The following is a 23,282-nucleotide window of genomic DNA, read 5'->3' on the forward strand; positions in this document are numbered from 1 at the left end:
AGAAGCAGAATTGAAGGATTTGAATACATACCTCCCCTGCATAATGACAGACACTAAAAGCTTTGCCCCGTTCTCCTCTGAAACAGGAATTAGAATTCAGATGCTGCTTGAGCTTGTTGGCAAATGTCAAATCTGTACCATTTGGGAAGGTGGACTCTTCGTCTAACAGAGACAACAACCCTAATGGTTTCTGTGTAAAACAAAGGTTAGTAGATGTATTCAATACGTGCCCATTTATATTCTAAAAATATATTTTAAAAAATGCATCACAAACTTGACATCACATAAGACCCAATTTCCACCCAAGTTCAGATAAACAAGAAATGAGAGAAAGAGAGAGAGAGAGAGAGAGACCACACAACTGCATGCAAGATGAAAAATAGTACATACTAAGTTCTAGCCAAGGTCCCAAAAATAGGCATCAGGTCTTCATGGTTCTTTGGGTTTTAATGAGGTACCTAGGATGATTTTGCTACAATTCCTATGTAACCAAATACTCTTATCTATCATGTCTATAGTAACAATGCTAAAAACAATTTAACAATCTCCAGAATGCACATTACTAAACAATTTAATCAATTAACATGTTGAAGCCAATAGATAATGGTCTTGATACCTTCTCAAAAAGATTCAAACAATCTTGGTTGTCTTCAAAATCAACTTTTGCCCAATCAATGCCATCTTGAATGTATTCCTAAAACAGAAATAAATTTGTTAATAGATTCAGCAAACATTATCTCATACCACAGAATAAAATTAACCACCATTTATTTAGTAGGCTCTTTTGTAACGTAACATCTTTACCATTATCAAATCTATGCTGAAAAATTGCTGTTTGTGAGTACACAGTGTGGCTACCTTCAGTTTATGTTATCAATGTATTATAAATATTAACCAGTGTTCTAATTCCCTTGTGCTACTATTAAACAAAACCACATTCAAACTTGCATGTGTAGGTTAAAAATGGAAAGGCAACTTTATTTTCTAAAAATTTAATTTCTTAAAATCCTTTAACAAACATAAATAAAGTTTAACAACAGAGATAGCTAAAATTGATGCACTGATCCATTTCTTCCAAATGTGTCAAACATACATTAATATGTTTGATATGCATATTCCTTTTTGACATCCAAATGCTGAAATTTCTTCAGGATCCCATTTGAGACCTTTGCAGACTACTCGTTGGAGTATCAGAATGCTTAAAAGAAACGGGGAAGGAAGACGGCTCAGAAGATGGAGGTCCTGCTGCGTATATTTGTGCGTTCACAGTGCATGAACTCCAACTTGTGATTCTTGTGTTAGCATCCATATGTCACCTTTATGGGACCAACAAATGGGACTAACACATATATACCATCATGCAAACGCATATACATTTGCTTGTAAGTGTGTCAATAGAAATTTATACCGAAAGACATTAGATATGTGTGATTCCCATTGCTGGCTAATTGTTTAACCATCAAAGTCATGCATGCAAGAAAAACAAAACTATACTGTTCCAGTAAGAACACCACTCAATTTTTAGTTTGTGGTGACATGAAACTTACTGGATAGAGTAAGCTCTACTGCAACAAAACCATCCACAAACCTTCTCAGGCAGAACATTCAAATACTCTAGGAAAGTATACGGCTAAGTTTTGTCATCTGGGGCACTAGACAGTTTTTCAAGATTTGCTTATTCCAGGTACCTAAAATACAGATATGTGTTAAATTCAAATTGTTACCTCCTGCTCTAACTTGAATAAGTGCCGATTAAAGTGTTGTTGCAGTCTCTCATTTGCATAGTTTATGCAAAACTGCTCAAAACTGTTTCTCTGAAACAAAAGAAAACAAATAGAAGGGATCTCATGTTGTGGTTTTGTCATAGCATTACAAGAGAAAGAGAAAGATAAATACAACACTGCACAGAAACGTACATCAAATGATTCAAATCCATAGATATCAAGAATGCTGATGGATCTTCCAGTACGACGTTTGCCTACTGCAAGTGACTTGTTAATTTGTTCAACTAACCAGTCAAACAAACAAGAATATATTGATTTTGCCAAAGCATCTCTTGCATCTATAGCCTGAAAAACAGGTGGAATTAAAGGATCACTGCATAAGAAAAGGTCCACACAGCTTTAAAAGATAAAAAGGATATAAACTTTGGCAGTTGACAAAATTCAAGCACAGTCAAATGCAATATATATTATGACCCAGGAAATTGGATCTGAAAAATCTGACATTCCATTAAAGAATTCATTCCGAGTAGACATTACTAAATTCAGACCAAAATATTACAATTTTACTGGATAAAGACTTGCGACAAGCTGCAAACCTTGATGGATGAAACACGTCACGAAAGATTAAGCCACAATGACAAATAAAATGTAATTTGTTCATTTTAAATAATTAGATGAAAGGAAATGAACATGATAGAAACAACATATATAAATATAAATTTGTAAATAAATTATGTTCATGGAGGATAGGGTGTCAATCAGTTGAATCAAATTTAAGATGTGAAGAATTTTATTCATCAATATTCTGCAGCCCTTAAGCTACAAAAGCAGGACCTGTTTCCTAGAATTTTTTTTTTCCTGTAGAAAACTGAAAACTGAGTTCAAATAAGAATCCAAATAGATAAAAGAAAACTATATTTTCTAGTTTTCCAAATTTATACTGACAATTATAAAACATTCTTTGTATGTTTTTCACTGATTTTTCACAACATGTGGTGTTTTTCCCATGTTTCCCCAATAGGAAACATAAGTTTTCTGCTCAACCAAATTCGATATTAATTGTACTTCTATTAATATCAACATAAATAGTAAAATGTGAATTTAAACTTGAATAATAATAAATAATTATTATAATATAAATATCAAGAGTATTAGTATTATAAAATAGTATAAACATTAAAAACGAGAAAAAATTACTACTAGTAAATAACATTAAAATATTATAATTTTAAAATTGATTAACAATAAATTATATTATAATATTAGAAATTCAACAACATTAGTATTATACATAATGAAAATATTAATAATTAGTCAAGTTGGCTATCAACAAATAGCAGAAAAATGAATAATAACAATATTAATAATATAAAATTTAAATTTTTAATCAATATCATCAATGATAATCACTAATATTATTTTTATCAGTAATATCATGAATGTTGTTTTAGTAATATCAATCTTCTACTATTATCAATCTAATTTATTAAAATTACAATATTAGCAATATTATGAACACTGTATGGATAGTATTAATTCTATAATAGTATAATATAATATTTAACACTATAATATATTATTAATAACATAATACTATGTCAGATTAAGACTTGTAATTGTTGTAACCACATGCTTTGTATAATCATTTTGAACACATTTTTCAGTTTCCAAAATAAGAAAATAGTTGGTTAGTCACAGTATCTGTCACTTGGACATGCATTTCATATCTACATTTACACGGTGCAATTGCAAACAAAAAAGCAGTACATAACTATGTATGTACAGAAGCATTTCTATTTGCTTTTTTTTTTTCCCTTGAAAGAAAAAATAAAGAACCAAATTCTAAAAAAGAAAACATGAGGAGAGCAACAAGCTAAAAGAGGAAAAACAGAAAACTAAATAAAAAATAAAGATAAAAGGGAAAAATAAAAGTGACACAATAACACCAAGTATCAAGTAGATTCTTTAAATTAGATAGAATAAGATAGTTGGACCATGTATCTGATCTTTACTTTTGAATGAAAGGAATACGAAGCATGATCCTAAAACTAAAGAAGAGAACGGCTGTCAATCATGTTGGTAGTTTAGAAAGAGCTCAGAATGCTGCCTAGCACATGAGAAATCAAAAGGATAACTTGAAATGCTGGGGATTGATCCAAAGGTGGCAAGAATAAAAGGAACAACCAACTTTTTGGGCTTAATGATGTGAAGAACCATGCAAAAGCATCTAGTCCGCTGATACTGTAATGTCAATCATGGATTGGCTGCAATCCACAATATGCTGTTTGATTGCAATGAAGCTTTCTTACCTGAGACAGGGTAAGCTTCTGAATAATATTATCATTTCCAACTCTCATTTTATGAGTTGATAAAGCTTGCTTTAGCTCCACATCAGTACAACCAATCAACTTAGCAACAGTGATTAGACCTGAAAATTGAAAAATCCCAACAAGGATAAGATTCAAATCAAAGTACCATGTCATAAATATAGAAAATAAAACAAGTTATGGGCTCTTCAATGCTGTCACCCCAGATTGACAAAAAGACCTCATGTACATTATTGGTTTTTCAATAGATGAGGAATAAAGTACAGAATAAGGGATGGATACAGGAATATTTCTTCCCACCATAAAAAGTTTTGACTGTGTCCTTCGCATGAGATTTCCAGATCTTTTCTGTTTCAAATAATACTCCTCCCTCGTGTATTTGTAGGTACATATGTCACATTGACAGTGCCATTCCCCCACCAAGGCAGAATTTGTTTGTCCATCCTTGTCGATCTCTCACAAAAGATGAAGTGAGTGTTATGGTAGCTAGCTGAGTAATCTAAATAAATATGTAGTTAGGCTACTAGAATTTGAATTTCTGTTTTAAGGTAGCTGGTAGAATGTTCTAGCATGTTGTTAGCCATCGTAAGCGCACATGGGCAAGGGACCAACTGTTTTTGACACCCAAACTTAGCCCGGATTAGTATAAGTAACTGATCAAACGCCAAGCTACACATGTTGAATGAAATTCAAAATTAGTTTCCCTCCAATTCTCTCTCCCTCTAAATCTCTCTCTTCGTTATGATCTCTCTCCCTCCCAAATATCTCCCACTCTCTCCTAATTCTCGTTCTCAATTCCTCGAGAACTCTCTTGTCAGACTTGTAATCTAACAAATTGGTGGTATCAGAGCAAACTCCTGACCAGAATTTGTTGGACGATTGGAACGATAGCAGATGGAACTAGGACGTGGCAGATGGAGATGCAACTCCAACAGCTGATAGCGACGGTGTCTGAGATGCAAGGAAGGGTGGAAACGATGGAGGAAAGAGTAGGTTCGGTTGTGGATAGAAAGTTGAGGCATTGGCCGATCGTCTTAGGGGGGATATGCGTTTGCAGATCCAAGAGGAGATGTAGGAAGTTCGGGATCAAGGAAATTTGTTGTGAGATCAACTGCAACAATTTATGATGATGTTTGTGAATCGACCATAGGTGAGGATCTCTCCTTATTTTCCACGTAGAGAACGATCGGAGCCAATTCTACCAGGAATTGGCGTCAATCACCGTAGTGTGGGGTTAGCAGGATGGGAAAGGGAACTAGCTGTAGGGAAAGAATTGATGCCGGAGAAAAGACGAGGGTTACTGACCCGATTTCCAGTACCTAAGCTAGAACTACCAGTATTTGAGGGTGTTAAACCTCAATGGTGGCTGAGGCAATGCGAGAAATTGTTCTAAATTCACCAGGTGCCGAAGAACTAGAGGGTGGCCTTGGCAGTAGCACACCTCCAGGATGTGAGGGATGTGTGGTTTCAGGGCTGGTTCAGAGTAAGAGAGAGCTATAATTGGGATGAATTCACAAATGGCCTTAATGAGAGGTTTTGGGAACAAAGGTCAATTGGATGTGATGCAGGAGTTCAATCACTTGAAGCAGGAAGGATCAGTGATGGAATATCAAGTGAAGTTCAAGGAGCTCAAGTTTATGATGTTGAACAAGAACCCTGGCCTGACTGAAGAGTACTTCATGTCGAGTTTCATAGGAGGACTAAACGATGAGCTAAGATTGGCAGTGCAGGTGCTTCGACCAAGAACGGTCTCTAAAGCAGCAAAAGGGGCCTTCTTACAAGAAATGACTTTTGAAGCCTTGATGAGGAAGTAGAAGGGGCAGAGTAAAGGAGGGAGTATACCCCATGGGAGTAGGCCAATGGGGAAGGAGCCGATGAGGGTGGGGCCTGGCATCAAGTACCCTGCGTTACCTACAGCCCCTCAAAATGTGCATAATAGAGACAAGATGATAGAACAAAGAAGGATGGTCAGACTGTGCTTAAGTGTGGAGAGAAGTATACACCAGGGCATCAATATAGAAAACAACTTTTGTTGTTAGATGGAGAAAAAGAAGAAGAGGAAGCGGAGGAAATGACAATGATGGAAGAAGAGGAAGAAGGCAGTGGAGCCATATCCATGCACACCATCAAAGGAGTGGCCAATAGCAAAATTATTAAGGTTTAAGGGAAGGGGCAAGATAATTCCCTCATGGTATTGATCGACAGTGGGAACACCCACAGTTTTACCGACAACTCAATGCCATCACCATTAAGGACAAATTCCCCATTTCAATCATTAAGGATCTACTCGATAAACTTAAACATGCAACTATATTCACCAAATTGGACCTACGGCCAGGAAGGATACCACCAAATTAGAGTGGACCCTAATGACATTCCTAAAACAGCATTCAAAACACATCATGGGCATTTTGAATTTACAGTCATACATTTCGGCCTTACAAATGCCCCAGCTACATTCTAAGCCCTCATGAACCAAATCTTCAAACCTTACCTCAGAAAATTCGTGTTGGTTTTTTTTTTTATGATATATTAGTCTACAACCCTTCTTTTGATCAACACCTTATCCACTTTAGAGCTACATTTGAGATCTTCCGATTCAATCAGCTATGTATCAAGTAGTCAAAATGTACCTCTGCACAACCACAAATAGAATACCTTGGGTATGTTATTTCAGGGGCTGGAGTGGGGACTGACCCCAAGAAGATAGAAGCAATTGTGACATGGCCCAAACCCAATAACATTCGAGCCTTAAGGGGGTTCCTAGGACTTACTGGTTACTATCGAAGTTTGTGAAGAACTACGGCACCATAAGTAAGCCCTAGACCGAAATGCTGAAGAAAGACGGATTCAAATGGAACCCCCAAGGCAGAAAAATCCTTTGAGCAATTAAAAAAATCCTTGGGTAGTGTGCCAACATTGCGCTTACCTGACTTTAATAAGCCCTTCACATTGGAGACAAATGCTAGCAATACAGGAATAGGAGCAATGCTTTCTCAAGAGGCCCGACCTTTGGCATTTCTAAACCAAGCTCTAGCCCCCAGACATCAAGGTCTTAGCATTTATGAATGGTAATGTTAATGGCTGTGGAGAGGTGGCGCCACTACTTAGAAGGGGGAAGGTTCATGATCAAAACGGATCACGAGAGCTTGAAATTCATCCTACAACAGAGGCTGCACACTCAACTACAAAAGAAAGGTATGGCCAAACTCATGGGATTAGACTATGTGATTCAATTCAGGAAAGGGAAGGAGAATGTTGCAGCAGACACCTTATCATGCCGCCATGAGGAAGGAATGGTTGCAGCCATCTCTATGGTGGTGCTCGATTGGCTCCAAGAAGTCACTGATAGCTACAAAAAGGGTGAATGAACCAAGGAGTTACTAGAGCAATTGACGGTTAATGCAATCAGCAAACCAGGCTACTCGTTGGCCAACAGGGTAATAAGGTATAAGGGTAGGATGGTGATCGGAGATTGTAAAGAGTTGAAGGATAGGATTGTACATGCATTGCATGGATCACCCATCAGAGGGCACTCGAGTATCCAGAGTACCTATCACAAGGTTAGACATGTATTTTTTTTGCCACAGCTAAGGAAGTATGTATGGGAATATATCTTGAGGTGTGAGATATGTAGAAGATGCAAGCATGAAACAGTAGCTCACCCAGGGCTACTACAGCTAGGGGTGTGCATTATTTCGGTTTAACCGAATCCATCGAACCGGCTGGTTCAGTTCAGTTATTTAGGTTGACAGTGATCGGTTCGGTTAAAAGGTTAGGGGTTTAGCGGTTCGATTAGCTCAGTCGTTTACCCGAAGAAACCGAACCAACCGATATATGAAACGACGTCGTTTTGTATATCTTAAAACAACGTCGTTTTGCGTTAACCCACCCAGCCTTAGACCCTTAGTCAATTCATCCGCGCGCCATTCATCGATTTCCTTCAGCCTTCCCAAGTTCAGAGAGAGAGAGAGAAAGCAAAACCCTAACCCTAAGCCAGAAACCCCATTTCGAACCTCAGTCGTCGTCGTCGTCCGTCGCCCTCGGCAGTTGATTCCTTTGTTGCCTCCGTTGTCCGGGCCCGTCCATCGCCATTGAGTTAGACATCGACATACTCACACAGCCACATGTGAGTCTCTGATCAGCCATCACATCTCTCTCTCTCTCTCTCTCTCCAGTATTTAACTTTGTTTTTGTTTATGCTCAGAGCCGACATCGAGTCGCCGACCCGCCCGACCGTACGCTATCCGTTCATCGTCCGCCCGCATCCACCACTCCTAGGTATTTTTTCATTTATTTTGGTTTTTTCGTTTGTTTTGAATCTTTTGATATGCTACTCAACTTTGTCTTTGTGTACACTGTCTGTCCCAATCCATTTTTGGTTTTTTCTTTTTCGTTTTGGTTTTATTTTGGTTTTAATTAAATGATTTCTTCTTGGTTTTATTTTGGTTTTTTCGTTTGTTTTGAATCTTTTGATATGCTACTAAACTTTGTCTTTATGTACACTGTCCCAATCCATTTTTGGTTTTTTCGTTATGGTTTTATTTTGGTTTTAATTAAATGATTTCTTCTTGGCATGATGGCATCAATCCATTTTTTTTTCACTGTCGGCTACTTATGGTCTATTTCAAGACCCCAAAATAGAGGATTTGGACATGGGGAGTTTTTTTTTTTTTATTTTGTATTTTACAGTAATTGTTTTATACTTTTTTATTCAATTGGGATCCTAATCCTATTTGGACAAAATGGAAGATCTAATTATGCAATATTTTGTGCCATGGGACCTCTCCAACCAATGGTAGAAAAACCTATAAATTAATTAATTAATAGCTATATCACCCCGTTTGTGGAAGAAAAATAAAATTAGTTAATAGAAAGATTTTAAATTTTTATTGTCATGATTCATAATACATGGCATGTCTATTCTATTTCTCATTTTAATAGTTTTCTTTTGAACATAGTCAAATGGATCTTTAAGGCTTGAATTGTTCAAAGTCATACTTAAAAAAATGCATGATAAATAACATATATTTTTACTCATAAAATAAAAACATATATTTTTCAAAATCATGTGCACAACCAAAACATATCTTCTCATAGGTTTCTATGGATACTAGTGGTGGTATTATTTAAACCCCACTAAGATTATCCTTCCAAGGCCATTCAAATAATAGTAATGACAACATTACTATTGTTTGAAAGAGACTAATTTTGATAATATTATTTATTGTAATGTAACAGGGAGTATAAGTGTTATTATACTGGTACTTCATTCGAAATGACAGCCTCAACGTCCTCCTCTTACAATGTACGTAAAGTCATACTAATATTGCTATATGATTTTTTGGTAATTGATCATTGTTTTCATGTGTTGGGTTTCCTAATATATGTACATAGATACCATTTCCAACTATAGTCTTTAGTATTTAAAAATATTTAAATTAAATTAAAATTACTCTTTAGTCTTTAAATACATTTAAATTAAATTTACAATTGTCAATTGTCAATTGTATTAATAATCTAATTTTAGATGGCAAGAGAAGAAGACATGACTCACACCACAAATATCCCTAGTGTGGATGATAGTTCAAGACCTGCACCAATCCAAGATAGCCAACTAGAAAATAATAGAGGTGCAACATCACTTGGGAAGACAAAGAGAAAACCAATAAGAGCTAGGTCAGAGGTTTAGGATCATTTTACCAAGTTTACAAATTCAGAGGATGAGATTAAAGGGAGATACAACTATTGTTCTAAGGAATTCCACTGTGATCCCAAAAAAAATGGGACCACAGCTTTAAGGAATCATATGGGAAATTGTAAGAAACACCCTCATGTTGTAGAATCTTGTCAAATGGAATTACATTTTCAATCAACTGCAACAGGGAGTGAAAGAGAGGGTGGTGATAATGTTGCTGCAGTGGTTAATGGGAAATTTGATCGAGTGTTCGCAAGAAAGGCTTTAGGTCGTATGCTGATAGTAGATGAGCAACTTTCAAGTTTGTTGAGCGTGAGGGGTTTAGACACTTTGTGAATGTTATTTATCCAAAATTTCAGTTTCCTTCACGTTGGACTATGGCGCGTGATTGTTTTGAGTTATTCAATGAAAATATGTTGAATATGATGAATGAGTTAAGAAATTCTTGTCAAAGAGTTTGTTTAACCATTACACTTGGACTTCAATTCAAATGATAAATTATATGTGCTTGACAGCGCACTATATTGACAATACTTGGATTCTATAGAAAAAAATCTTAAACTTTTGTCCAATTTCTAGTCATAAGGGTGATGCCATTACTATGGCAATTGAGAAATGTCTCATGGGATGGGAACTTGATAGAGTTTTTACTTTGACCATGGATAATGCTAGTTCAAATGATGTTGTTGTGGCTAATTTCAAGAAAAAAATGGCAAAATGGGATACTAGCATTATGAATGGGCAATATTTGCATATGAGGTGTGTGGCTCACATTATAAATCTGGTTGTACAAAATGGGTTGAAAGACCTAAATGAATCGGTAACAAGAGTTAGGGATGCAGTTAGATATGTTAGACAATCCCCTGCAAGATTGAGAAAATTCAAACAATGTGCTGAAATGGAAAAAATTGAATGTAAGGGCTTGTTATCGTTGGACGTTCCAACTAGATGGAACTCCACCTACTTGATGTTAGCAACCGCTCAAAAGTTTGAGAGGGCTTTTGAGAGATTTGATGAAGAAGATCCTTGTTTTAAACTTGATCTTAGTACAAGTAATTGGAATACTGATTTGAACCAAGTTATTACTATAGATAGGAGATCGAAGGCAGAGGATTGGAATAAGGTAAGACTTTTTGTCAAAGTGTTAAAACATTTTTATGAGCTAACTTTGCGAGTATCGGGTTCATCATATGTCACCTCCAACACATTTTTTCATGAGTTTGGTAAGATGCATTGTCTCTTACAGGGGTGGTTGGAGAGTGACGATTTTGAAATGGTGGAAATAGCAATAAAAATGAAATAAAAGTTTGATAAATATTGAGGTGATCCGCATAAAACAAATCACTTAATTTATATTGCAGTGGTACTTGATCCGAGGTACAAATTAGAATATATGGAATATGTACTGAAAGAGATGTATCAGGGTGAGAGATGAGTTAGTGTAGTTTTATTATTAAAAAATTCACTACATGCTTTATATGAGGAATACAAGAAAAAGTTGGGACCTCGAGATGATGCTAGAGAGCCATCTGAAGTGTCTACTCCAACTGTTGTGGCGGATGCTGAGGACGACTTTGAAAACCCATTTTTTTCTCGCTTCAAAAAGCATAAGTGTGGCGGTGGTAGTGAACCTACAGTTGTGCCTTCGGAATTGGATAAGTATTTTAGTGAAGTGTGTGAGCCTCTAACTAAAGAATTTGACATTTTGAAATGGTGGAAAGCAAATTATCATAGGTTTCCTATTCTGTCTTCGATGGCTCGAGATGTATTGGCAATTCCAATTTCTACTGTTGCATCTGAGTTTACATTCAACACTGGGGGTCGAGTACTTGATCCATTTAGGAGCTCTCTATCTCCTAAAGTGGTTGAAAGTTTGATTTGTACGCAAGATTGGCTTCAGTCATCTACCACCCCAATAAGTGTTGAAGAAGATTTGGAGCATGTTGAACAACTTAAAGAAGGTAAAACTTATTAAATTTACTCAGTTTTACTCTTTTAAATTTACTCAAGAGTTAGTTCAATACATGTTACTTTGATATTAACTAATTCATTTTACATATTGCTTTTAGAATTGTCAAAGGTTATCATAAGCAACAGCTCAACATCCAATATGGAAATTTAGATTTCTGATTTTAAATATCTCGTGCATTTGTAAGTATATATGTTTTATACTTTCTAATTGTATATATTTTATATTTGCTTTGAACAAATTACTTCATGGACTAACAACATATATTGGCTACACTTCTTTTGTAGGTTAGATGCAGGGAGAGGGAGGTGAGTATTACACCCATGGATAGAGGTCAAAATCTGTACTCAAAGGTACATACAGATTTTTTCTATCAACTTCACAACTTGTAATCAAATTTTGGAAGGGGCATGTCAAAATGCTTGTAGAGTTTGTAGTTGAGTGTGATTTTGTTATATAAATGCCCTTAGTTTCCAACAAACTTATGTTGAGAACAACACAAAAATGAAGATTTGTTTGTTTAGATGTTTATATAAACGGATTTTATGTTTATATGTTTATGTTCTTTCTTTTTGTTTAGATTTGTGTTGGTTTAACTTTGGTCTTTCACATTGTGTTAGTTTCCAGCAAACTTTTGGTCTTTTTGTGTTAGTTTCCAGCAAACTTTTGATATCTTACAATTAGTTTCCAGCAGGCTTAGTTAGTTTCCAGGTTCCAGCAGACTTGTGTTGATGTCTTATGTTGATTGCTTAATTTAGACTTATGTTGATGGAATAATTTAGCTTTCAGGTTCCAGTTTCCAGGTTACAATTTCCACTTTGCATGGCTTAATTTAGACTTAAGTTGATATCACGTTGTTGGCTTAATTTAGCCTTAATTTAGGTCTAGGTTCCAGTTTCCACGTTACATGTGGATGTGTACAATGCGAGTTTCTTTGGATATATGTCAATTCTTTGTGGAAAACTTTTGGCTGCAAACTTCTGTTTTGTTTATAGGAATTTGTTCACCAATTTCGGTTTTGTTTGTTGGATTTCGGTTATATTGGCTTTGGGTATAATCGGTTCGGTTTTTTTCGATTATTCTTGTGTATAATCGGTTCGGTTTTTTGGCTCGATTAAGTGAAGTTCACTGTCGGTTTGTTTGGGTTCGATTAAATCGGTTAGTATAATAGTTCAGGTTCGGTTTTCCATTTTAAAACGGTTCAGTTCGATTCGGTAAAAAATGGCCGGTTCGGTTCGATTAAACCGAATGCTCACCCCTAACTACAGCCTCTAGAAGTTCCTGACCGCACATGGACCAATGTTACCATGGACTTCATCGAAGGGCTACCAAAGCTACCAAAATCTAAAGCGAAGGATTGTATTCTAGTAGTAGTGGATCGGTTCACGAAATTTAGCCACTTCAAAGGATTAACCTATCCCTTTACAACATAGGAAGTGGCTAAAGACTACTTGGAGAATGTGGTTCAGCTACACGAAATCTCAAGGTCAATTGTATCTAATCGTGATTCGTGACAGAATATTTACTAGCCTCTTTTGGAAAGAGTTCATGAAAATCCTAGGCACCATCCAAAAAGGGATGGTCAAATAGAATGTGTTAATCAGTGCTTGGTGGGGTATCTAAGGTACTTGAGTTTTGTGCAGTCGAGGGGATGGCACAAGTGGTTGGCAGTGGCTCAGTGGTGGTACAATTTGAACTTCCACAACTTGTTCAAAATGACACCTTTCGAGGTTCTATACGGTTACAAGCCAGACCTACTTCTTGCCCTAGGAGGCCACACAATAGTAGCAGCAGTTGAGGCTTATCTGCAACAAAGGCAAGAGGTGTTAAGAATGGTAAAAGAGGAGTTGGCCAAGGCAAAGAATAGGATGAAACAACTAGCAGACCGAAAGAGAAGCGAACGAGATTTCTCAATGGGGGAAGAAGTGTATTTGAAGCTCAGCCAACAACACTTCAGGGCACTGACCAAACAACCCATATCCAAGTTGAACCCCAAGTATTATGGGCCTTTCACGATTTTGGAGAAAATAAGGGCAGTAGCTTACCAGTTGCAACTGCCTAAGGAGGCGAGGATACACCCTATCTTCCACGTCTCTCTTCTCAAGAAAGCTATGGGCACACAGAGATCTACCCCAAAATTACCTCCTATGGTGGGAGAAGTGCCTCCAGACACTGTGCCAACTACTATTGTGGATAGAAGGGTCATACACTGCAATGGAGTCCCTCTGATCCAGGTGTTAGTCCAGTGGTCTTCCCTTCACTCTGACAATAACACCTAAGAATACTTGTCGGAGCTTCTCTAACAATAAATGTGTAGTTAAGGGGTGGGGATTGTTGCAAGCTTGCTACATATTTCTTGCAAACAATAAATACTTTGGGCGGGGATTGTTAAGGTAGCTAGCTAAGTAATCTAAATAAATGTGTAGTTAGGCTACTAGAATTTGAATTTCTGTTTTAGCATAGCTGGTAGAATGTTCCAACATGCTATTAGCCATTGTAAGCGCACATGGGCGAGGGACCAAAGGTTTTTGGCGCCCAAACTTAGCCCGGATCAGTATAAGTAACTGATCAAGCGTCAAGCTACACATGTTGAATGAAATCGGAAGTTAGTTTCCCTCCAATTCTCTCTCCCTCTAAATCTCTCTCTCCATTCTGATCTCTCTCCCTCCCAAATATCTCCCATTCTCTCCCAATTCTCATTCTCAATTCCTCGAGAACTCTCTTGTCAGACTTGTAATTTGACAGTGAGACAACCAACAAAATCAATCTATTGCACTAATAGTTCCTTCCCCTCTTCCCCACAAAAAGAAATCATACTACCTTTTCCCATTAGAAACAGGTTACTAATAACTACCAAGAGGAAATATAAAAGATTTGATTAAAAGAACAGCTGACAGCCTTCTTAAAGCACCATCTGGAGTGAAATAACTTCTAAGGGGATTTCAAACTCCAATTGCAACAAGTAATTACCAAATCTAAACTGAATAACTATGGGTCTTCATTTAACTTCTACCAGATAAGGGAGTAGAAAAGGCTCACTGTTTTTGGCCCAGTATTTGTAGTATCTTTCTATCTACAGCCGCTAAACTAACCCCAACCTAAATAGATAATCAATAAAATGGAGAGGCAATCATGAAAATGTTTGAAGTTCATCCTTTTGGAATATTTGTTACCTTCATCAGCCACAGGTTCAACATGGTTTTCATTATCAATCACTGCAAAGGAGACATTTCCCAACCATAACACTGCAGCAAGCATTGCTAGTACACTTTCTTGATCCTCTCTACTAACATGAACAACATCCAAAGCTTCCTGGAGAAGAAAATTAGCCATGGTGAGAGTCTTATGCATATTAATCCCTGTAGAAAAACCTTCAGAGGCAAAAGTAAAAATAAGTTTCAAAAAGCACAGATAATTCCAACTCTGCTCATGAAGAAGAAGAAAATACCAACCATCACAATGCGAAACTGCTCAGCATCATCAACCCCAGAAATTGAGTAGCAATCGCTTTGCCTCAAATATTTATATTCATTTGCAGTTTTCAAATTCAACTTCTCTATGTTACAAAGCAACAAATTGTAAGGAATAAGAAATAAATAAAAATATAAGCAAGAACTATAACATACAAGTATAATATGAAGCTTTGCAAGCAATCCTAGTAGATGACTTCGTAGGAAAATACAACCAAACAGGATATAAAAATTCTGCAGCTTCTTCAATCCTCAAAATTATTTCAACATATCGAACACTCAGAGGTGTTTTAAAACTTTGCTATGGACTTCTTAGGAATACTGAAACACAGGGTCAAAGGACTTCTTAGGATGCAAATAATTTGTTTGGATAGGTTTAAAACGTTTTTTCACAAAAAAGGGGGTAAAAACAAATTTACTATTTGTAAAGTGGTTAGTTTCTGCAATTTCCACTTCCTTATATACTCCCTTGAAAATAATGTTGGATAGCTTTAGGTTTGACCTGTGGTTGCTAGTTTAACTCTTGAATCAATAAAAGAAAATTTGCAAGAGATTAATAGAGAAGTCAAGAAAATTTATACAGATTCAAGTTCTGAAACCAACTGTTGTACAGAAACAGTACATAAAGTTTTCCCAGTAATGTGATACCAAATAATAGTGCACCTTAAGAAATGTCCTTGATTGAGGTGAACAACACCATGGATGAACCTCAGGAACTTCTTCCAAATTGAACCAAATGAAAGATTGTTCAGCAACTACTTTATTCTTTTAACACTATTTTTCTTAAAACCTTCCCCATTTTCTTTAGATGTTTGGTTGATTGCATAACTACTTTTATGGAAAGGAAATTTTTTCAAAAAAATGAATCATGGTGGGGAAACCAGATACAGTTTTGAAGACAGATCAACAATAAACATACAAGGAGTTTTAACCTCTTTCTCCCAACTTTTATGGACAGGAAATTTTTTCAAAAAAATGAATCATGGTGGGGAAACCAGATACAGTTTTGAAGACAGATCAACAATAAACATACAAGGAGTTTTAACCTCTTTCTCCCAACTTTTATGGACAGGAAATTTTTTCAAAAAAATGAATCATGGTGGGGAAACCAGATACAGTTTTGAAGACAGATCAACAATAAACATACAAGGAGTTTTAACCTCTTTCTCCCAGCAACTATCCTCTGTTTTCTCTTCTAATTTCTTATCCCTCCAAAATCTAGTGATATTCTCCAAAAAGATTGCAAAGTCAATTTTCAAATCTCCCTGTCCAACTATTTCCTCTATTAGAAGTAATATCCTAAAGTCAAACATTGAGGGAACAGGAAGAGATTTTTCCAGCTTGGGTCCATTAAAAAAATAATATGAACAGTCAAATAGGGAAAAACAAAAACAAAAATCAAACAATGATATACCTCTAAGAAGAGATGGAGCTCCAGCACAAAGTTGATAAAATATATGATACGACCTTTCTCCCTCAGTGCATTGGACAACTCTAGACTGTTCATTACACAAGTTGGATTACTGAACTCTTGTTAAAACGCAATGGGTAACATTCAAAGATATAGAGTAGTCAAGAATTACCTTCTCAAGTAAAACTGTACAGAATCACGAGATAAGAAGCCAGAAGGAACACGGAAATCAAAAGTTATGTCAGTCTTTGAATCTCAGCAAGAGTGGGACAAAATAATCTATTGCAGGATCACAATAATAGGAGGTTCTTACAGGTTTGAATCTTAGCACCCGATATTTTTCCAGTTTCACTGAAGTGAATTTCAATCAGCTTTCCCTGTAGCAGGTATGTTCATATGATTACTGCTTCCAATGGAAAAGAGCCACAAGCTTAAAATTCAAATTCAGATGGTACTAATTGCTAATTATCATTGAAAAAATGTTAACTCAAGAAATAACTCAGAAGCCCAAACAAAGAAAAAATAGAAACTTACAAAACGACTTGAATTGTCGTTTCTTGACGTTTTGGCATTACCAAAGGCCTCTAAAATTGGATTAGTTTTCAATATTTCGTGTTCTATTCCACTACCACCTCCAAGAGCAGCCAAATATTGCATTGCTATCTTTGCTGTCTCAGTCTTTCCTGCTCCACTTTCACCACTGCATGCATAAATAGAGTATGACGAACACAAGCAATGGACCTGATTTACAACAACCAAGTGCATAATAATACAAATTCTCACGGATCACCTATCAGAAATGTTTCATCATGGTATAGCAGCCTATAAACTACAGAGAAACAGCATATGTATAATAATTTTCATCACATCTCGATACCATAATCTTGTATTAAAACAGGGAGAAAAGGGGGACAAACTCATATAGACACAAAAATTCATATATCTAACATATAAGTTAAATTTGCAACTGCCCAATTAGAATTTCAACTTTTCTGATTCACAAACATATTCATAGATCCAATAATACAGTCTATATGCAACCATGTAGTCAGGGTAATCAAACTGAATTTATTTAGTTAAATAGTAGGCTACTAGGCTCAACCAAATGGGGGCCAAGATCAAGGTCGATGTCATCTTGCTAATATATTGGAAATTCAATTGAATCACTTCGAAAAAATGAACAAGCTGGTGGTTCCTTGAAGAAGTAATTGAACTGGAAAGAAAGCAGGTGGGGCAAGCATAGAGCACAAGCATTCAATTAAGGTTTCTCAAAGTAAAAACTGCTAGCATAAAGTAAGAAGCAGGCCATTAGAAGACTGAAGTATTTTCATAATGAAATCTATAGGACATAAAAGTATAAGCTCAAAACTAGCAAAGTTTAACTGACCTTATGATGATGGATTGATTTACTTCATCTGCAAGGGAAAGAAAGAAAAATGTAAGAGTGACACAAAAATGTGTGACAGAATGCTAGAGAGTGGCTTTGTTGTTAAGTATATCATCTCAGCTGAAGTGTGTGTGTGTGTGTGTGTTTGGTGGTGTTGGTAGGGGGGGGAGAACTTAATCCACCTCGTATCATTTCCCGGATGGCTGTATCTGTGATTGCATAAACATGCGGGCTCTCTGTAGACTTGCGCTTATATGCTTCAATATAATCATTTCCATACAAAGGCACTTTCTTGAAGGGATTAATGGCAACCAACACCGGTCCTGCTTTTGTCTGTAGTGAGCACAGAATTAAGAAAGTGAAGATATACCAAACAAAGAAGGATAATAAGAAGCAAATCTATAATGAACTCAACAAGAAATAGTCACTTACATAAATAACATCTCGATCATATCTATACTGAAGATTGTATAATACTGAGGGTTCATTCAGATAACTTAGTTGCATCAGATCATCAACACCATCCAAAATATCAGGATTTGCTGGTAACAGATTTTCAGAATTTACCTTTAATACCTAAAATTGAAAAACAAGAGAATTATCGATTGGGTTGCCAAAAAAGTGTAGATATTCAGGATACGAAATTGCTTGCTTGCTTACTTTTCCTTCAGACAGTGATAAAACATATTCTGCTCCTGAAGTTGACAGTATCTTTCCCAGCTCCCAGTTCCCATCAGGAAGTTGCAACCAAGATTGGAGCTTCTGAAAAAGTGAACTTTAACAAGTAGGTAATAAAATCAATTGGTATTAGATTGACCCACTTAACATCAACCCTTTGTAGTTTGGGTAGACCCTATATATTATGGCATAAAATGTAATTGTCAATGCAATTTTCGCAGTCTCATGCACAACTGCCAAACAGAGACTGTCAGAAGGGCCATGGCGCACAAGATGATTTCTTCTTTTTTTTTTTTTTTCTCTAAGACTCAGCATTCCAACTTCAGCAGGTACTTGACTCAGGATAATTATCAGCAAATTAATCCATGAAGTTAAATCAAAGTCCACTAACATGTACAATTCCAAATAAGAAACATATCCATTTTACATTTAGTTTTTTCATCTAATGATACCCATAGATTTAAACATAAGCGTGCATCGTTCTTTACAGAAATTTAGTTTCTCAAGCTGTCAAGCACAATCCCAAGTAGCTCACTGTTTTGGTTTGAGACATAGCCCAAGATGGAAACAAGACCATCTATAATGGCTTCAAATACTCAATGTGTATCAAGTTTTATTGATTTAGATTTTAGAAATTTATCCTATTTCATACAGAAAAAGCAATGACGATATAGAAAATGCTACCACAACACAAAATAAGAAATTTAGATATAATGCTTGATGAGTATGAGCAGTTGATTCACATCCTTAAAATGTTATATATTTGTTTCCTTATTTTTATGGTGCAATGGATCTATTCCTTTTCCTTTTCTTCTTTTGCTGATCTTTCGTATGAGGTGTTTTGAGTTTGTTTCTGGCTTGTGCTTCTGCCTAGGCTTTTGGTTGTATTGGTTCACTTCCTTTTGTTGGCTCTTTCTTCATTCATCACCCAAAAATAAAGATGCTTGATGAGTTCTTAACTTGGGATGTGGAAACTCTATTTTTAACTAATAAATACATACAAATCACTTGACAATGGTTGGCTATTAAAAGGAGCTTAAGCACAACCATACATTTTAAGACTCCTGCTCCCATGGCCTCCAGTGAATGGATTATCCGCATGCAGAAATCACATGTTACTTGGAAACAACTTTTAAGCATTTTTTTCTTTGATTTGGTGTCATGTCAAGAAGCAGACATGGTAATCGTAGATTTAAGATGATGTTTTTACGTTATGGTTAGAACCATTTTCCTAAACACCTTAAGCTTATGGATTAACTCCTAATCTGAAACAGCTACAAGTAGAGAGCCAGCCCCTTCTTAAAAAGATCTTCACTGCTCTTTATTAAACGCTAATACTGAAATAAGCTTTATATGCCCACAACAGAATTACAGCACACACAAGAAACAGATGTCTCATCTGCTATATTTGACAAGATCAGGGATGATTAATCTTGCTCGTGCAATTTGTCTTAATTGTAGTTCAATGAATCTCCTCATCGCTGAACCGGGTCCATAGGAGCTGGAGATGTTTCCTCCCCCTATCCCTGATAGGACCTTGGATGATTCATCATGGATTTGCATTCCATCTGAGTTGCAGGCCACTGCTATCACTACCATTGGACTGGGATAAAAGGGACAAAGTGTCTCTATGCAGCAAAACAACAAAAAGTTCAAATATCAATGAGCTGTAAACTTAATACTATCAAGAGTTTGTATTCCTTAGGCCCAGGGATTGAATTAAAGTCAGAATCTGAGAAATTACGACTGATTTTAAGGTTAAGCATAGCAATTGGATAACAAAGGACATGGACAGGCCATAGAGCTAAAATATTTACTGAGATCATCTAACAGGGAGAAAGGTAGTACGTGCAGAACACTTTTTGCTTTTTTGACAAGTGAATTTTCACAAAATCCTACAGTGTTTCCCCTTCTAGTCAAGCAAATCCAATCATTTTTCCCGCTTTGAAGTCCACAACCCTTTTCCTAAACTATTAAAACCCCAAAACTCTAATCTAGTCCTAGTCCTATCCCACAACTTGTTGAGTACATGTACACTTCAAGTTTCGAGCCCATAACATGCATTCTAATTTGAACGAGTTATCTTCGGATGCATTTGTAAGAAGATTATAGTGTATGGAGGCCACCAAATAACAGATACATGTGCATTGATTCAATCTGTTGCCCAAAGTTTATGTTGAGTGTCCTGGAACAAAATAAGACAAAATAATAGAGCACTCATAACTGTGGCGATAACTCCCTTCGAAGAGGAAAGATCATCAGCAAAATGGACAACATAGTGGGAACTGAAACTGAAGCCACAAAATACCTTCTTTGCAGCATATGCATTGGTGTCACTCCACTTGGAATCAGTTCGGGATGGGACAAAGGAACGCAAAGGAGATGGTGCCAAATCCCGGTCCTCATCATCTACAGAAGGCCTCACCTCAGCAGATACATCAAATCTATTATACGGTGATTCATCATTATCCTGATCCATATCACTACCAATATCCTGGCCACGACCAACTGCTAGATCACCATTCTCAGGAATGGCATTGAGGATCATACTACCATTGCTCGTATTGGCAGAATCAGAGTTCTCAGAAGGATAAGAGCCCAAACCCAAAATCCTGAAGTCCACAGGCAATGACTTGATCGATTGAAGTGAAGGCGATGCCCGAGTTTTCTGTGACATTTGCCGTGGAGGGTTGCGTGAATGAGCTTCGCCAGGCACAACAGGATAAAGATCAGAGAAATCAAAAAGCTAACTTTTCTTCTCCAAAAGGGAAATCAAACTTTAACAAGGTCCCACGACTTATCTAAGAAACTTAATGGAGGGGACCATAATTTGCGAAACAGACTGTAATGCTCGTCACTGATCAATCGGCACTGACAATATCCAATTCGAAGACTTTGAACCAGCAATCACTTTCACAGAGATTAAACCCAAGCCTCTTCAAAAGAAATCAGACCAAGCCCCATAATTTCATAACCGAATAACTCTACTAGTTCTAAATTTAACTTCTTCAACTGATCCCGGACTTCAAAACACATACACATGCAAAATCTGAAGAATCTCAACAGGATCTACTTGCGGATTCCGATCGTCCCAACAACAACAAACCGTCCACGAACTACAAACCGAAAAGAAGTACTTAAACTTACCTCTTTGCCAGTTCAAACACCCGGTGAAGTCGCTCACCTGTCTGACGGATCTAGTTCTGCAACGGGAACGTCTAAACCCTACCAAACTTGCCGCCACAACCCAAAAAAACCGAAGACTGAGGCGACAACGAATAATCGTCGGAGATCTTCGGAGAGTCCCAAGAAAGTGCCAAATCGAAGGCCAAACAGCACAGATGTTGGGAGATTTGGAGAGATGGAGAGGGAATGCGCTCGATCTCCGCCCAATGGAAGAAGAAGAAGAGAGAGAGAGAAAGAAAGAGAGAGATGCCAATAGGAAATCCAAGGCGTGTGGAGACGATGCAGCTTTTGCTTTTCAGTTTTCCTTTTCTCTCTTCCCTCTTCGCAGAAGCACAGCACCGGCTCACAACAAACGCAATACAAAATTATAAAAATTTTAAATTAATAAATAAATATACATTATAATAAAGCATTTGAAATTTTCAAATTCATCCTGATATTAAAAGACCAAAATCCCCCCGTAATTTTTCGGAAATTACACGGAAGATTCACCCTTGCCACTGCCGCGTGTTAGAACACTCTAAATTTATATATTTGAGTTAATTTATTATTTATATTTTAATTTTTTTTGTATGAATACTAAAATTTTTAATATTTTGATTATATCTTTAAATTTCTATTTTTTAGTTAATTTAATTTGTATACTTTTACGTAATTAGATGTGATATATATTTTATTATTTTATTTTTTATATATATTTAAAAAATATATATACATCTATCATTCATTACTTACCCCTTGACCATTGTATCTTACCTTCCCTTCTCTTCTCTTCCCATAGTGTCCTTTTGCCCCATCACAATCACAAAACCAATGCCACTGCCTACCCACAAATACTATTTCTTTACATTAGTTTTGGGACACACCAATTGTGAATTTAGCAACCCATTGGGCATTTCTATTGTTAAAAGTGTTTTGAAGTTTAAAATATATAAACAAAGTATTGTATTAAGTAGCTGATAATTAATGAACATTTATGTAATTGATTTCATTTAATAAGATCAAAACTTATAACTATTGTTATATATTATCATCACAACCATTTGATTTTGTAATAAATATAATCAAAACGTTGTTTGATCTATGTAGAGATTTGATAATTGGTCTCGAACTTTGTAGTCTAAAGGGGTCACCTGCGTTGTGTGTTGGCATGTTTAGAAATGTCATATTTTTTATTCTTATAAGTGATTTTGATTCACTATTATTGTTTGATGAATTAACTGTCATACTTCAAATATAATTAAGAACCAAGTAAATTATAATATGATTAGTATAAAAATAACACTGTCAATTATTTAAAGAACACTTAAGTATAGTAAAATTGTTAATTCATCATAACAAAAACTACTTTAGTTGTTAAGATTTAATGTCATTACTAAAGCATGTTTCACCAACACATGTATATATATATAAGTAATTTTGGCTCATTATT

General features: G+C 36.2%; 1 protein-coding gene across 1 annotated transcript in view; it reads right to left on the reverse strand.

The window, feature by feature from the left end:
- LOC127809574 (myosin-1) overlaps positions 1 to 22,169 on the reverse strand; it is a 29,158-nt gene extending 6,989 nt beyond the window's left edge. Inside the window, exons 1-16 of the mRNA XM_052348453.1 lie at positions 20,973 to 22,169; positions 18,647 to 18,748; positions 18,419 to 18,562; positions 18,169 to 18,319; positions 17,987 to 18,014; positions 17,134 to 17,299; positions 16,913 to 16,976; positions 16,772 to 16,785; positions 16,603 to 16,687; positions 15,171 to 15,274; positions 14,892 to 15,030; positions 4,034 to 4,152; positions 1,917 to 2,069; positions 1,725 to 1,814; positions 617 to 694; positions 32 to 190 (exon numbers count right to left, since the gene is read on the reverse strand). Coding sequence (XP_052204413.1) covers positions 32 to 190; positions 617 to 694; positions 1,725 to 1,814; positions 1,917 to 2,069; positions 4,034 to 4,152; positions 14,892 to 15,030; positions 15,171 to 15,274; positions 16,603 to 16,687; positions 16,772 to 16,785; positions 16,913 to 16,976; positions 17,134 to 17,299; positions 17,987 to 18,014; positions 18,169 to 18,319; positions 18,419 to 18,562; positions 18,647 to 18,748; positions 20,973 to 21,341 — 1,965 coding nt within the window. The 5' untranslated portion in view covers positions 21,342 to 22,169. The remainder of the gene's footprint in view (positions 1 to 31; positions 191 to 616; positions 695 to 1,724; positions 1,815 to 1,916; positions 2,070 to 4,033; positions 4,153 to 14,891; positions 15,031 to 15,170; positions 15,275 to 16,602; positions 16,688 to 16,771; positions 16,786 to 16,912; positions 16,977 to 17,133; positions 17,300 to 17,986; positions 18,015 to 18,168; positions 18,320 to 18,418; positions 18,563 to 18,646; positions 18,749 to 20,972) is intronic.
- Between the last annotated feature and the right edge of the window lie 1,113 nt (positions 22,170 to 23,282).

Source organism: Diospyros lotus, chromosome 9 (genome assembly GCF_014633365.1).
Source record: "Diospyros lotus cultivar Yz01 chromosome 9, ASM1463336v1, whole genome shotgun sequence".
In the NCBI taxonomy this organism is placed as follows: Eukaryota; Viridiplantae; Streptophyta; class Magnoliopsida; order Ericales; family Ebenaceae; genus Diospyros; species Diospyros lotus.